General features: G+C 35.1%; 1 protein-coding gene across 5 annotated transcripts in view; it reads right to left on the bottom strand.

Annotated features, from left to right (window-relative positions):
- ADGB (androglobin) overlaps positions 1-15,079 on the bottom strand; it is a 221,790-nt gene that overhangs the window by 32,536 nt on the left and 174,175 nt on the right. For all 5 annotated transcript variants that reach the window (XM_034963048.3, XM_055114198.2, XM_055114197.1 and 2 more), the window contains 3 exons: positions 3,819-3,991; positions 1,227-1,403; positions 304-406 (listed from right to left, as the gene is read on the bottom strand). In XM_034963048.3, coding sequence (XP_034818939.1) covers positions 304-406; positions 1,227-1,403; positions 3,819-3,991 — 453 coding nt within the window. The remainder of the gene's footprint in view (positions 1-303; positions 407-1,226; positions 1,404-3,818; positions 3,992-15,079) is intronic.

Here is a 15,079-nt window from a genome sequence, read left to right as displayed (position 1 = left end):
CTAACTAGGTTGCATCATTCTTTCCGGTTTTATCATTTGTTAAATGGAGAAAATCACATCTCCTTGCACAGTGTGTGTGAGGGGGGAGATGTAGAACTTAAATGGGAAAATGTGTGAAAGTGATTTGAAAATTGAAGCACTATTCATATAGTTATCTGAAATTGTGCGACTTTTTATAATCCTCAAGAAACGAGATTCTGAAATGTCTCCTTTTCACCAAGCACAACCCACTGATTATTTTTTTAAGAAGTGCAAATCACAGCTCTGTGCTCTGAGGCAGCTGGGGTGGTAGGATCCACTCACCTTCTTCCTTTGGTTTAGTTTGGCTTTCAGATATAGGCGGACTCTCAGCATCAGATGTTTTCTTAATGAACCCGCTAAGGTAATGCAAACGAGCCTGAGAAGCCTAAAGAACAAACATGAGCAGCTTTTTAAAAGCTCTTCAAAAGCAACAACCAGTACAGGTAATACATGTTAATGGTATTCAATCGAAAACGAAACAGGAAAATGTGAATTAAATAGGGCAGTCTAAATGAAGCAGACCAACTCTTCTTCATTAACAGATAAACTCAAATTCTGAGTCATCCATGATTTTGACAGTTATTTTTGAGAATAGATGAAGAAGCAGCCCTAAAAAGAATACATTTCTGGGCATACTATCTTAGATGCAGTGGTTCCTGAATCTTTTTCATCTGCCCAATAACCCTGAGTTGTGACATGAAGGCACTTACTTACATGGTAATAGTGTCACTATGGCAATCGCTCTTAGAGGAAATAGGTCAGAGACTCTCTAGGGTCTCTAGACTCTAGAGACTAGGTGTGTATATTCCACAAGGGGGCAGCACATGGTTTTTAATCCATCTAAGGCTGTGCAAAGTGTAGTAAAGCACATTTTAAACATTTGAATGCTTTCTTACTTGGGGGTGTTAAAAGCAGACATGCAGAAAGCCAGGGCTATGTGAAAGAATGAGGTAACCCATAGCGTGGGCCTATAATTGGTACCACCATGTGCTTTGTTTTTGCAAATCCTTTGGGTAATCAGGAGGGTAACATTTTACAATGTGTCCAAAGGTGGTCCTAACGTAGTTATTCAATGCCTGTCTGATAAAATTTCAGATACCATTACTAAAGGACAGGCTATATGGTTTTTACCAGCATGACTATTTTTTTCAGAGCATGCCTAAGGAGGAAAAGTAAAAGATGACAGCTTTTCGAAATCAGGTGACCTTGATTGCTCTTCCTGGCTCAGTTGTCTCCCAGGCTTGTTTCATGGCTCGGATTTCATCTGCCCGTTCTGTATCCTTTTTCACTTCAAATAATTCTGATTCATTGTGTTCAGTGACCAACCTCAAAATCCAGTAGGGTTTATTTGGGTCTTCTTGTTGAGGGTGAACAGTGGATATCTGATAAAATAAAAACCTTTGGGTTGCATGCTTTCCTCCTTTCAAAAGGGTCTAGATTTTACCATATGATACATAATTTCACTATTAGGTATTTACTAGAGATAAATGAAAACATATATTCACAAAAGACTTGTATGAAAATGTTCATTGCAGTCTTATTCGTAATACACACAAAAAACCAACATATATGTCTATCAATCGAGGAATGGATAAACAAATTGTAATATAGTCATATAATTGGGTTCTGCTTAATATTAAAAAGTAATAAACTATTGATATACACCACAGACAGATATTATACTTTGATAAAGAAGTCGAACACAAAAGGGTACATCGTCTTGTATGTCATTAGTATGAAATTCCAGAGCAATTTAGGCAAAACTAAACTATGGTGACTGAAAGATCAGTTGTTACCAGGAGATGAGGTGTGAGAATTAGAAAATTGAATGCAAAGAAGTTTGAGATTATTTCCATAAACTCGGGAATTATCTATAATTTATATCTTGATAGGGGCATGGATTACATGGTGAATACATTGATCAAAACTCACTGAATGTTATAACTGTGAATTGTGCATTTCATGTATGCAAATTTTACTTAAAACTGTACACATTAAATGATAAATTGTAATTATGTTCACTCATAGCATCTCTTCATAAAAATGAGAGTAGGATAGTTGATCATTTCCAGGTCTGTATATACTTGCTACATATTCATCATGAAAATTAACATTTTAATGTCTCATGGGATCACCTGCATGTATCATAGGCTGGGAGACAAGTTTTACGTAGGTGAGGCTCATAGGTGGCAATTGGGTAGGAAGACAGGATTGAAACTAATGTGGTTACATAGCACTTTACCTAAGGTCGAGGCTATGTCAATTATCACTGATAAATAATGCAGCTGGGAAGAGTGGATTGATATAATCACTGAATACAGTTTCCACCTGCAGTTTGGTTTTAGTGTTACCAAATGACCTTGCTTTCTACAATATTTCCCTAATATTCTGGTGAGAATTGACTTTCACAATTGGAAATTATTTTATTTCCTCCTTTTAACACAGGGTATATTAGCTTTTATTATTTTTTAAATTGCTTAATACATGAATTTATCAGAGACTTTTCTGGGATCAAATTTTGATCAAGAAAGGGAGCACTGTGAAGGTACTAAGGGAGGTCTTGTAGGAATCTATGGATTGGGTTAATCTTATTTACTTCTAAGGGTAGACTTCAGCTAAGAAATGAAATCTTTGAAATCTATAGGAACCATTCCTGGAGTCTGAAACAAGTCATCATCTCTTCTTATTTGTTAATTTTCCTTTATTTTCTATTTTCTTAATGGTACTGACATCCTACTTAGCTATTCCTGCTGGAAACCTGAGAGATATACTTTGTTCCTTCTTGTTCCTTAACACCCACTTTGGATTAATAACTGCACCCCACCTTTTGTTTTCCAGATAGTTCTTGATCTGTCCCATGCTTCCTTTTTTCCTGTTCCTGACACACTTTGCACTCTTTTGCTTAGATTACTGAAGTATTTTCTTGAATTATCTTCCTCTCCTGTCTTTTCTCCTTTAAGTCCACACCCTTAAAAGCCACTAGGGTATCTGAAATGTAAATCTGATCATGTTAATGTGCTTCTTAAATACCCCTAGTTCCAGTCCTGCTTAACCTAGGCATAAATGGTGGGAAGATTTTGTACTCATAGGTATCTTGTTTAGAGTGCACTGTTTTTTGGTAACTTGAAAATCTTTAGGCCTGTGCTTGCACTCCTCAAGTTTGCCATCCACATCCTTTTCCTTACCCTTAATCATTGCAATTTTCTAACTGGCCCTGAAGGAGTTTAGACTCATAACCTCTGGACTGTATATAGAGTCCCAGCCTTCCAATGACGCTTTAAGGCCCTTTTCCAGCTGACCCTTACTGACCCCTCCAGCCTCATCTCTCATACTTTAATGCTTCAAAAAACCAGGTTGAGTTTTCGCCTCATCATGTCTTTGCTTATTAACTCGGTTCAGAACTCAGTTCCTCCTGGAAGGGGCTGTATTAGAACCTATCCTTTCTACCACTACACATACAACATTCAACATTATAATTCTCAGTTTACCTTCAGTCTCCTCCATTATTAGACTGTGAATTCTTTTAGGGTTAGTACTGAGTCATATTTATCTTAGAAACCCAAGTGCCATGAATAGTGTTCTACATACTAAAGGTTTAATTGATGGCTTTTGATACTGAACTAGAAAAGGGAGCTTGAGGAAGGTGTCCAAGGAATGTCCTCAAAGTATCTAGATGGTTTCTGGAATCAGGGAGAAAGAATGTTTCACAGTTTTGTCCTCAGACGAGATAGGCAAATAGGAATCCACTGAACCTAAAATCATTAAGTCACTCAAATAAAAAAAAATTCCACACCCACCTGAGGCTCAAAGCGAGGTGCTTGTTTTTCTTTGGCTGTCTTTTCTTTCTCAGAAGACTTTTCTTTGCCTTTCCTTGTTATTTTGGAAGTTACTGAAGATTTTTGTCCCTCACTAATAGTGTGGGAGTCTGGGCTTCCTAAGTTAATTAACTCCTCGTGTCTTTCACCATAAGCTAGAGAGACATAAAAATAAAAAATGGTGAGTCATAATATAACAATAAAATGGTTTCACAGGGGACAAGAGAATCAACTCAGGGAAATATGGTTAAGCTAATAGATTTGTATTTTTTCAATCACACAGATTTTTATAAAGGCCTGTTGGACTCGTTTTCATAAAATCTACATATAATTCATATACCAAACACTCACCATTGAGTGAGTGGATGAACCCGCAGGCTTTGGTACATTTATAAGACTGTGTAACCATCACCACTATACAATTTATTTCCAATATGGATGCCATTTGTTTCATTTATTGCATAATTGTGTTGGCTAGTACTTGTAATACAATATTGAACTCATTTACCTCTGCTGTAATCTTTATTATTCCCTTACTTCTGATTGGTTTAGACACAGTTATCTCTTTTTCTAGTTTTCTAGTTTTTTAAGATGGAAGATAAGTTATTGATTTGTGATCTTACGTCTTTGTAATACAAGCATTTGTAGCTATATATTTCTCTCAACACTACTTTTACTGCATCCTCGGTTTTTTTTTTAAATTCATTTCTAAGAATTTCTTAATTTCTCTTGTGATTTCTTCTCTGTTCCATTGGTTAAGAGAGTATGTTGTCTAATTTTCAGGTATTGTGAAATTCTCCAATTTCTTTTTTTTTTTTTCTTTTTCTTTTGAGATGGAGTCTCACTCTGTCGCCCAGGCTGGAGTGCAGTGGCACAATCTTGGCTCACTGCAAGCTCCACCTCCCGGGTTCACGCCATTGTCCTGCCTCAGCCTCCCGAGTAGCTGGGACTACAGGTGCCCGCGAACCACGCCCGGCTAATTTTTTTTTTTTTTTTTGTATTTTTAGTAGAGACGACGGGGTTTCACCGTGTTAGCCAGGATGGTCTTGATCTCCTGAGCTCGTGATCCGCCTGCCTCGGCCTCCCAAAGTGCTGGGATTACAGGCGTGAGCTACCGCGCCGGGCCTCCAATTTATTTCTTATTGCTTCTACTTCCTTTCAATTGTGACCTGAAAACATATTTGTATAATATTCCATAGTTTTACTTTTATTTAGACTTGTTTTGTTGATTTATACATGGTCTACATTGCAGAATGTTCCACATGCCCTTGAGAAGAATGTGTATTCTGCTGTTGTTGAGTGGAGTATTCTATAGGTATGTTAGGTCAAGTTGGTTTACAGAGTTGTTCAAGCCTTCTATTTCCTTGCTAATTTTCTGTTTAGTTTGTCTACTCATTATTAAAATTGGGGTATTAAAGTTTCCAACGATTATTGTTGAATTGTCTATTTCTTCTTTCAATTCTGTCAGTTTTTGCTTCATGTATTTTGAATTCTGTTGTTAGGTTTATGTATGTTTATAATTGCTCTATTGCTTGATGAAGTACCCTTTTACCATTTTAAAGTATCTTTTTTTTGTCTCTATTAACATTTTTCATCTTATACTCTATTTTGTCTGGTATTACTATAGCCACTCCAGGTCTCTTTTGGTTATTCTTTTTATGGTATTGTTTTTTTCATATTTTTGCTCTCAAACTATTTGTATTTTTGAAACTATGTTGTTTACAGAGAGCATATAATTAGGTCATGTGTTTGTTGGCCATTCAGCCATTTGCTGCCTTTTAACTTGAGAGTTTACTTAACTTACATTTAAAATAATCATTAAGATAGGATTTATGTCTGCCTTTTTATTATTTCTTATGCACTACACCTTGTTTTTTTTAATTTCTCAATTCCTCCACTACTGTTTACTTTTTAATTCCCTTGTTTTTTGTTTGTTTGTATAGATTTTTGAGTTAGTTTCTTAGTGGTTGCTTGGGGATTATAATTAAAATCTTAATTTATAACCATCTAGTTTGAATTAATACCAGTTTAATTTCAATAGTATACAAAAACTTTGTTCACATATTTCTGTCCCCCTTTATGTTATTATCACAAATTTCATCTTTATACATATGTATATGTATAAAGCCCATCAACACAGACTTATGATCATTGCTTTAAGCTGTTGTCTTTTAAATCAGGACAATACAGAGTGATAAGCAAAAAAAATACATTTATATTGACTTTCATATTTATCTATGTAATTTTACTGGTACACTTTATTTCTTTATGTAGCTTCAAGTTACTGCCTAGTGTCTTTTTTTTTTTTTTTTTTTTTTTTTTTAATAGCTGGAAGACCTTCCTGTAGTACTTTTGTAGGGCAAGTTTGTTTTCAAAACAAACTGCTTCGGTTTGTTTTCAAAATAAATTGAAAAACATTTTCAGTTATTTTTTTTCTGGGATATCTTAATTTCTCCTTTATTTTTGAATGACAGCTTTTCTGGGTAGAAAATTCTTGGTTGATAATTTTCTTTGCAGTTCTTTGAATATGTCTTCCCACTGGCTTCTGGTCTCCCTAGATGTTGATGTAAAAATTTGCTATTAATATTACCGAGAATCCCTTGTATGTGATGAGCCACTTCTCCCTTTCTGATTTTAAGATTCCTTGTCTTTAGAGAGTTTAATTATGAGGTGTCTAGCTCTGGGTCTCTTTGAATTTTTCCCATGTGGAGTTTAACTTCTTGAATGTGCCAGTTAATGTTTCTCATCAAATCTGGACATTTTCAGCCATTATTAGTTCAAATAGCCTTTCTGCCACTTTCTCTTTTTCTTCTCCCTCTGGAGTTCCCATTATGTACATGCTGGTATGTGTGATGGTGTCCCACAAGTCTCTGAAGATCTCTTCCTTTTTCTTCATTCTATATCCTCAGACTGCATAATCTCAGACTACCATTTTGTGGAGAAAGCTCTGCACAATCAGTAGTTTTGATTCAGCTTTTAAGTGGAGTCTTCCAGGAAATCATCAAACAAATCAAATAATGATAAGTCTTTGGGAATAAGACCTTGAAATAAATCCAACTCCATTTTACTTCTTCTGGCATCCGCCAGTATGTGCCAGGAATATTGGCTGTTTTTTTTTTTTTTTTCCCCAAAGCTACTGCTGAGCTGAGGAATGGGACAAGTTAAAATGCCATAAAGTTTCCTATTCTTACAGAAATCCAGCTGTTTTTTCCTTGAACAAACTTTTTTTGCTGCAGACTTTAAGTTTCCAGAGTTTTGAAAAAGTTGACTGTCATAATTTTTTGCCAGGTTTTTCATTGCTTTCATGGAGTTACTAATTTTTAGAGTTCTTACCCTGCCATTTTCACTGCCATTCTCCAGGATTTATTTTCTATCCAAACCTTCTGAGGATCTGTGCATGCTGTTTTTCTGAGACAGGGTCCTGGGATAGTGGAAAAATTCATCTAGCCTGGAGACCTTGTCACAAGTGTATGAAATTACAGAGCACTCTGTGGAGGAAGGTGAGATTACACTCTAAGCAGTTCAGCTCTTGCTAGTGATGGGAAGGAAAAATGAATATTGACTGATTTAAAAGTGAGTAAAAAGTTCACAGAAAGAGAATAAGGTTGTTTAAATGAGAGGAAGGATAAGGCTTAACATTAGAGATTTAGAAACATCAGGATAAGAAGAAAAAAAGAAATAAAAACAAAGATTTTTATAGAAAACCACATATTAAAATAAACTTTTCTCAGAAACCCAAGATAGAAAGTAGGAAAGGCCACAGAGGACAACTTTTCTCCTACATTCTTTCACATCTTTTGTCAGCCATAAACTTTGGGGTGGCAGAAACACTGCCTTCACAGAAAAGCAAACTCAGTGCTGCTTCTTTTCAGTCTCCTCAGGCCTCCCCTGCCTCCAGGTGTTGCAGTACCAGCCCTTCATCCTAACCCAAACATGAGGTAACCAGGCTTCAACCACCCTCACTGGCCATAGCTACCACTTCAGCTTCTGGTCCCAAGGAAATCCAGGTCCTAGAGCTCTCAATGCCAATAGAGTGTGGGATTAACAGAATTTTAGAGCTCCCTTTGTGGCCCACTTTAGATAAGCCAATCTCATAAAAACTGAGCTAGAATAACTCGTTATTTTCACCTCGTGCTGCCAGACAAGTCTGTTACTAATAATGCTGTGTTTGTTGTCACAAAATATGGCTGCTAATGGTGTGCTTATTGTAACACAACAATTCACAATATTGGTGAGTGTAGAAATCATACAGATAACCTGTAAAATGCACATCCTGAGGCCCACCTCTCAGAGATTCCAACTCTGTAGTCTGGTGAGGGGCACAGAAATCTACAGTTTAAAATGTACCTCACGTGATTCTGATACAAGTGGCCTGTAGGTTGTACTTTGAGAAACACTGCTTTAAGAAGTTGCTACAGTTTTCCCTTTTGTCAGAGAAGTGCTGCAAAGGGATGGGCTGAAGGGAAGAATGCCAATGACTTAGGATTCAAAGAAGCTGAAGGTACCCTCACAAGAGTGGTTCTCAAACTTTAGCCTGTGTCAGAATCACCTGAAGGGCTTACCATAGAACAGATTTCTGGGCACCAACCCTAAAGTTTCTGATTTGCTAGGTCTGTGATAGGGCCTCAAAATGTACATTTTTCACAAGTTTCCAGATGGTGCTGAGGCAGCTGATCCAAGGATCACACTTTGAGAACCACTGGTTTACTTTTAGAAGAGTATAATTACCTTTCCCCAACATGAAGGACATGAGCCTTATGCTTTTTTAACCTCTTCTAACAATTAAATATGGAAGTGGTGAGGGGAAAATATTTAAATAATTTATTTATTATTTAAAATAATATTTATTGAATCTTTACTGTGTTTCCTTCTCTTTTAAGTCTCAAGCATCCCAGCAGGGTATATTCAGAGAAGTTATATAATTTACTCAAGTCTCCCAACTGATAAGAGTTGAATCTGTATTCTCAAATACAAGTTCAAAGAACCTGTTAGTCCCTTTCAAAACTGGAGTCTCATGTAAATCACCCCATTAGCAATGTAAAATAGTAATTGTAAATAACCCATATTTATAAATTACTTGGTGCCCATTTATTAGCTACTTTCAAACTGGGGGACAAACCACCCTACCAGACTGCAAAGGGACTGTGAGCGCTCTATAGGAGTGGAAACTGTCCCTTCTGCCAACAATCTCAGCTGCTGAGAAGTCTTGCTGTGGGGAAAATCCTTTGGTCCAATAGTCAAATGACCTAGAGGTGAATTCTGGCTCAGCTGCTAAATAGGTTAACTTTTGTAGGTTTATTACATCCTTTGAGTCTAAGTTTCCTTCTCTGTGTAATGGAGATACTAGCACCATGCCCAGAGAGCTTAAAATAATCAATATAGAGCATTTAAAATAGGATCATATCTGGTATCATACACCCACTGGGTTTTTTAAATACTTAACAAATGTCAGCTGAAATTGAATCTCAAGCTGCCCCATGAAGCATTTCTGGGGCTTTCTTGTCTTACTACACATAGTTTTTAGTGTTTGAGTAATACATTTAGGTGTATTTGATTCCACTGAAGTTAGCACATATAATATTCAAGTTTACATACACAAAGTACCTACTAAAATGTCAGGCACACGGCAGGTATGTGCCATCCTTCTTCTTTACATTCTTAATATACAGAATAAAATAATTTCCAAAATTTTTAATGGCGTAATTTAGGGTAACCTTTTCTCACATAAATTTTAAGTTCTTTGAAGGCCAGAACATCATTATATGCCTCATTTTAAATTCCTAATTTCATCTAGTATAATGTTGAACTAATAATATATACTGATTATCAGATTGTTTAACTTTAATATGTAAAGCTTTACAGGAAATACGTATGTGTTGGGAGTACATATAGTTGTAAGATGCAAGAAAAAAACATTCTACTAGTCCAAGAATTATGAAACATGTTACTTCACATTGCATATTTATGTAATCAGAAGACCTCTAGAGGAAATGACCATTGGAATAAATTAATATACCCCTGGAAGAGAGGAAGTGCTTAGGGAGTATTTTGTTGATGAAACGAGCTCAAAAGGCCATTAGCATTATGCCTTTAGGTCTCCTCTTACAATATCCTCCATATATCCAGAACACAGTAGACAGAAATCTTCAGTGGATAATGAAACATATAAAAATTGTAAAAATTCAGTTTTGTTTTTATGATTAAAATTCAGTGCTTAGGTTTATATATCAGAAATATAATCAGGTTGGAATTTGAAAATTTACATATTTCTAAACTAGAATACTTGTTTAGAACAAAGTATATATTTATCAAGTACAGTTATACTTGATAAATATAAACAGAAAAGTCTTTATATATATATAAATAATATACATATAACATGTATTTAATAATGTTTGGTTTCCTCAAAGACCTTGAATTGGCTACACCATGCATTGTGCCAAATAAAGAACAACAGTATAATATTAATTAGAGTTAAAGGAATAGTGTTATAATACTGCTAACAAAATTCAATGAGACTTGAAACCAAATATTTTTGAGAATGACAAATTTATATTTGTTTTTGCAAATAGATTACAACTTCAAAGATCCAGGCCAGCAACACAAAACTATAACATATTGGCAAAAGGAATTTAAAATCACAGCACCAGTAATTATACATGAAGGCAGGTGACATCACTAAGTGCTATCTGCTCAAGGTTCTCTAGCCTTCTATTTTCTTAAGTGACCATGAACCATCTCAGTAAGCAGTTTTTACCAAAACTTAGGTTTTAAAATATACTAAAGGTGGCACTGTTGCCTCATGTTAACCAGAGGCCAAGGTTTCTAAACATTTATAATAGAAATATCCTAAGTTGTACATAGCCATTATTTCAGGCCTTATTCTTTCTTATCATGGGTTATAAAGACATGAATTTTTGAAAAAAACCCCACAAATTATATATTGTATTTTTCATATAAATTAAATGTTGAGTTTAAGTAAGTGGCGCAACATTGACTTCAGGATGAATATCAAATTTAACTTAGGTCACCAGTGTACTAGTAAAAAACAACAACAGAAAACCCTTAACCAATTTCTTCTTGATGTAAAGTTTTGTATTTTAAAAGTAAGCTGGCCGAGCATGGTGGCTCATGCCTGTAATCCCAGCAACTTGGGAAGGCCGAGATGAGTGGATTGCTTGAGGCTAGGAATTTGAGATCAGCCTCGCCAAAATGGTTAAACCCCATCTCTACTGAAAATACAAAAATTAGCCAGGCATGGTGGCACATGTCTGTAATCCCAGCTACTTGGGAAGGTGAGGCACGAGAATCCCTTCAGCCCAGGAGGAGGAGGTTGCAAAAAAACCAAAGTAAGCTAAGTGGATAAATTAAAGACATTAGTAACTGAATTTTTCTATATATGTAATTTTTCTATGTATGGAGTAACTGATGTGTGAAATATATCATGCACTTCAAATCAGAGCAGGTAGATTTTAAGTTGTATATATAATTGATACATAGCAGCTGACATATTGACATGCTTTAATCAAATTGACTAAATATTTATAAACATGATATTAAAGACTTAATTATTCTGAATTTGAAAGCTGCTTGACTTTCAAGAAGATTGCCCAACAAAATATTCTTTCAAACAGAAAATTTTCCTACTTCATTTTAAATACAATTTAATTCTGAATTTCTTTGCTGCTTTTCAGCAACAAACATACTGTGTAATCCAAAGTGTAATTTAATTTTAGCAGCTGGTCATTCACACATAAAATTTTCAAATGTGATATCAGGAAAGAAAACATAATTATTTCTGAAGACTTATTTTTTCTTTGGAATACATGATAATACCATTTTCTTGAGTGTTCACTCATATTATTAATTTTGTACCATTACCCAATTCTACATATTTACATTATTGTATTTCATGAATTAAACTACTGTGTTCATTTCAGATATTCATGTTTTTATCTAGTTTTCCACTAGAATCTTAATAGTTACCCATTAACAGGGAAAAACAATATGGGTCATATATATCTGACAGACGTCTTTATCTATATTACTTTTGTGTTCACTAAAGTAATATAGATAAAGACATCTCTCAGAGACACTGTAAAGATATGAAGCTAGTACTACTGTATATTATTACTTTTCTCCATTCAAAGCCCTAGATGGAGTTTAATTTCCATTAGATTCTCAGCTGTGCCAGTCACTAGCTGTGTGACTGAGAGCAAGTTTCTTAAACTGTCTGTATCCCAGTTCCCTCATCTGTAAAATAACAATGCTGTAGTAATAACACCTACCTCATAAGTTTATTGGGAAGATTAATTGGGTCAATATATGTAAAGCCCTTCTTGGACATAAATGTTAGCAGTTACTACCAGTACCATCAATATCACCCCTACCACCAGTACTATTATGACAATACAACTTGTTAGAGTATCTAAAGAGCTTACATGATGTGGTGGAAGATTCTGGGCTTTGGAGTAAATCAGACTTATGTTAGAACCTTCACTCTGCTCCTTCCTACCTATGCAAACGTAGGCAAATTATTCATAGCATCTAAGGCTCATTTCTTCATCTGTAAAACTGGGATGGTAATAACTACTTCCCAAAGTTTTTGTGAGAATTAAGAAGAATGCATGAAAACTACTAAGTTGAGTAAGATGGACACAATAGCACTCAAACAATTATAATTAGAGTAATTAAACTTCTAGGTCTCTCCAGAGTTTTCCTTGTTTATAAAATTAAAAAGTACCATATTTTTTCTGATTAAAATTGTATGTGCTCATTTAAAACTTCTCATTTTTTTCATTAAAACTTGTTTTTAGATATAAAATACAAGTGATAAAGTAAAACTACTAATAATTTCAACATCCAGAACTAATTACTTTAATTGGTATGTATGATCTTTATTTTTTTTCTCTATGTATGCCTTTTCTTCTTCTATGCATTTATGTATTTTTGAAGAGAGGTGGTAATTTAGGGTCACTAATGTCTAATGTTATGAAGTCTTAATATTAATAATTATGAATTTCTGTGACCTAAAGTGAGAGGAAACATTTCTGAATCTTTCCTCCCCACCATTTCTGATGTGGAAGGAAATGGGAATGGCCTTGAATAGTGAGCTATGTGCAGATACTCTCCTTGTTGCTCTGTCCCTCATGTTGTGTTCTCTGGCAGGAATCAGTCCCTCTTTAGGCACACGTGATGCCCAGTAAGTGCTCCTGTGAGTGATGTGAGTCCAGCACTGGCTCCTGGGTATAGCCTGAGACACCTTCTCCTTCTCGCTACTTCTACTTCCAAAGCAGCGCTTTATTTCTCATGCTTGGTATCCTTCAAGACTTTCTTGTATAATACAAACTATTTTACCCTCACTTCCTCCACACATTTCAAGGTGTCATTTCTTTTTTTTTTCTAAATATCCCAAATTTACAAAATTTTACATAACACACTCAACATATAAGTACTGAAACCAAATTTCTAGTTATCACAGAAAATATACACAGGTATTTAAATTATATATATATTGTTTTATATATAATAAATAAATTTAGGCAAATATATTTCATATGATATAAATATAATATATAATATATATTATATAATTACATATTAATATAGGGAAAAAACATAATACAGCCCTCTATCAGAGACACAAGTAAAGACATGAAACCAGTACTACTGTATATTATTATTTTCCCCATTCAAATGCCCTTGATGGAATTTAATTTCCATTAGAATTCCTAGCTGTGCCAGCAACCAGCTGTGTGATATATATATATAATAAATATAATATATATATTTAACTAAATTTAATAGTATTTTGAGATATTTTTCGTTTGTACCATATTAGACATTAGTTTACTTTAGAGAATTGGGAGAAAGCAATTCTAGTCAATAGCATTGTACTATGTGATGCTATTTTTCCCTGAAAAGCTTAAAATTTTTTCACAAATACCTCCTCCTTATGATTGCCCATTTTTATGAATCTCATTTAAACATTATTCAGAAACAGGTTTTCCTTGTGAGCAAGATCTTCAACTGAATTCAGCAAGGTTGTTCTGTATTTTTCCTTTTATGATTTATGATGAGATTATTTGTTTTCTGTCATATGGATCTGGGTTTATAATTTATAATTGCTATAAACAACAGTAGCATGACTATTTTGAGCTTATTGAGACAGGTATAACACACTATTATAATACAGAAATCAGAATTATAAAGAGTTACAGGCAACTCATGAAAAAGCCCACACTGTCCAAAACAAAAAGCAAAACAAAACAAATCAGAACTGGCTGTCATTCTCTGATCCATTAAAATTCTTAATCCTCAGAAATGTAATGTAAAATCTACCAGTCCTATAAATTATCCTTGAAGAACAAAGTGGAAATGAGAATAGCTTTGGTGAACACACAAGCTCATACAAAACTGTGCTGTTTCTTTGTTCTTTGATTTCTATAATTGTGAATATTTTATTTGCACTTAAATCTTTAGCATAAAATATTTAATTCCACTGGTATTAGGCATATACTCTATCTACTTCTTTGCAGTAGGGGAACACAAAATTACCACATGATTTGTACCATCCATTATTTCAAACAGGTTTCTGTTAATTGATAGCGAAAAAGAAGACAGAGAATGGTGGGGGCCAGGGGCCAGGGGCGGGGGCACGGTATGAGCTAAGAGATTTTGCTTTGAACCACAGGGGAAGTAGGGATAGGGTAATGGTTACTTTAAGCGAGAACAAAAGTGGCAACCTGACGGGAAAAACATATAGAGAAAGAGAACATGGTAACATGCAAAGAGAAATAAACATAAACAACTGATTTTTTTTTTTTCATTTAGTTTCCATTAGAACTTGGTGGGTGTGGGTGGTCAATTGCAAAATAATCAAAGGGCTCAAATTCACAGCAGTAGATAATCCATAACACAGGGTTGGGCAACATTAGGTGGGTCCAGGAAACCTTCACAGCTGAAGACCCAGAGAAGGGAACTGGGCCGGAAACACAGCATCCGGGAACAAGCTGCAAGGAAGTGATTGCCAAAGCCAACTGCCTGTGCAACCACAACAAGGGAATCAACAGGCGTATTCAGGCGTATTCGGGCGTATTCGGCTTGAGACGTGGCCTGCAAGGAATTTGCAGCTTTCATATGACATTTACTCACAGAATAATTGTGTTCTCTTCTAGTAGGCAAGAATATGAGATCGAAGCCTTGTCTGCTATTTCAGACATTGTCAGTGTGCTGGGCTGTTA

This window comes from Pan paniscus, chromosome 5 (genome assembly GCF_029289425.2).
Source record: "Pan paniscus chromosome 5, NHGRI_mPanPan1-v2.0_pri, whole genome shotgun sequence".
Lineage (NCBI taxonomy): Eukaryota > Metazoa > Chordata > Mammalia > Primates > Hominidae > Pan > Pan paniscus.
The sequence above is the reverse complement of the archived record's forward strand: the minus strand, read 5'-3'. Positions and strand labels throughout refer to the sequence as shown.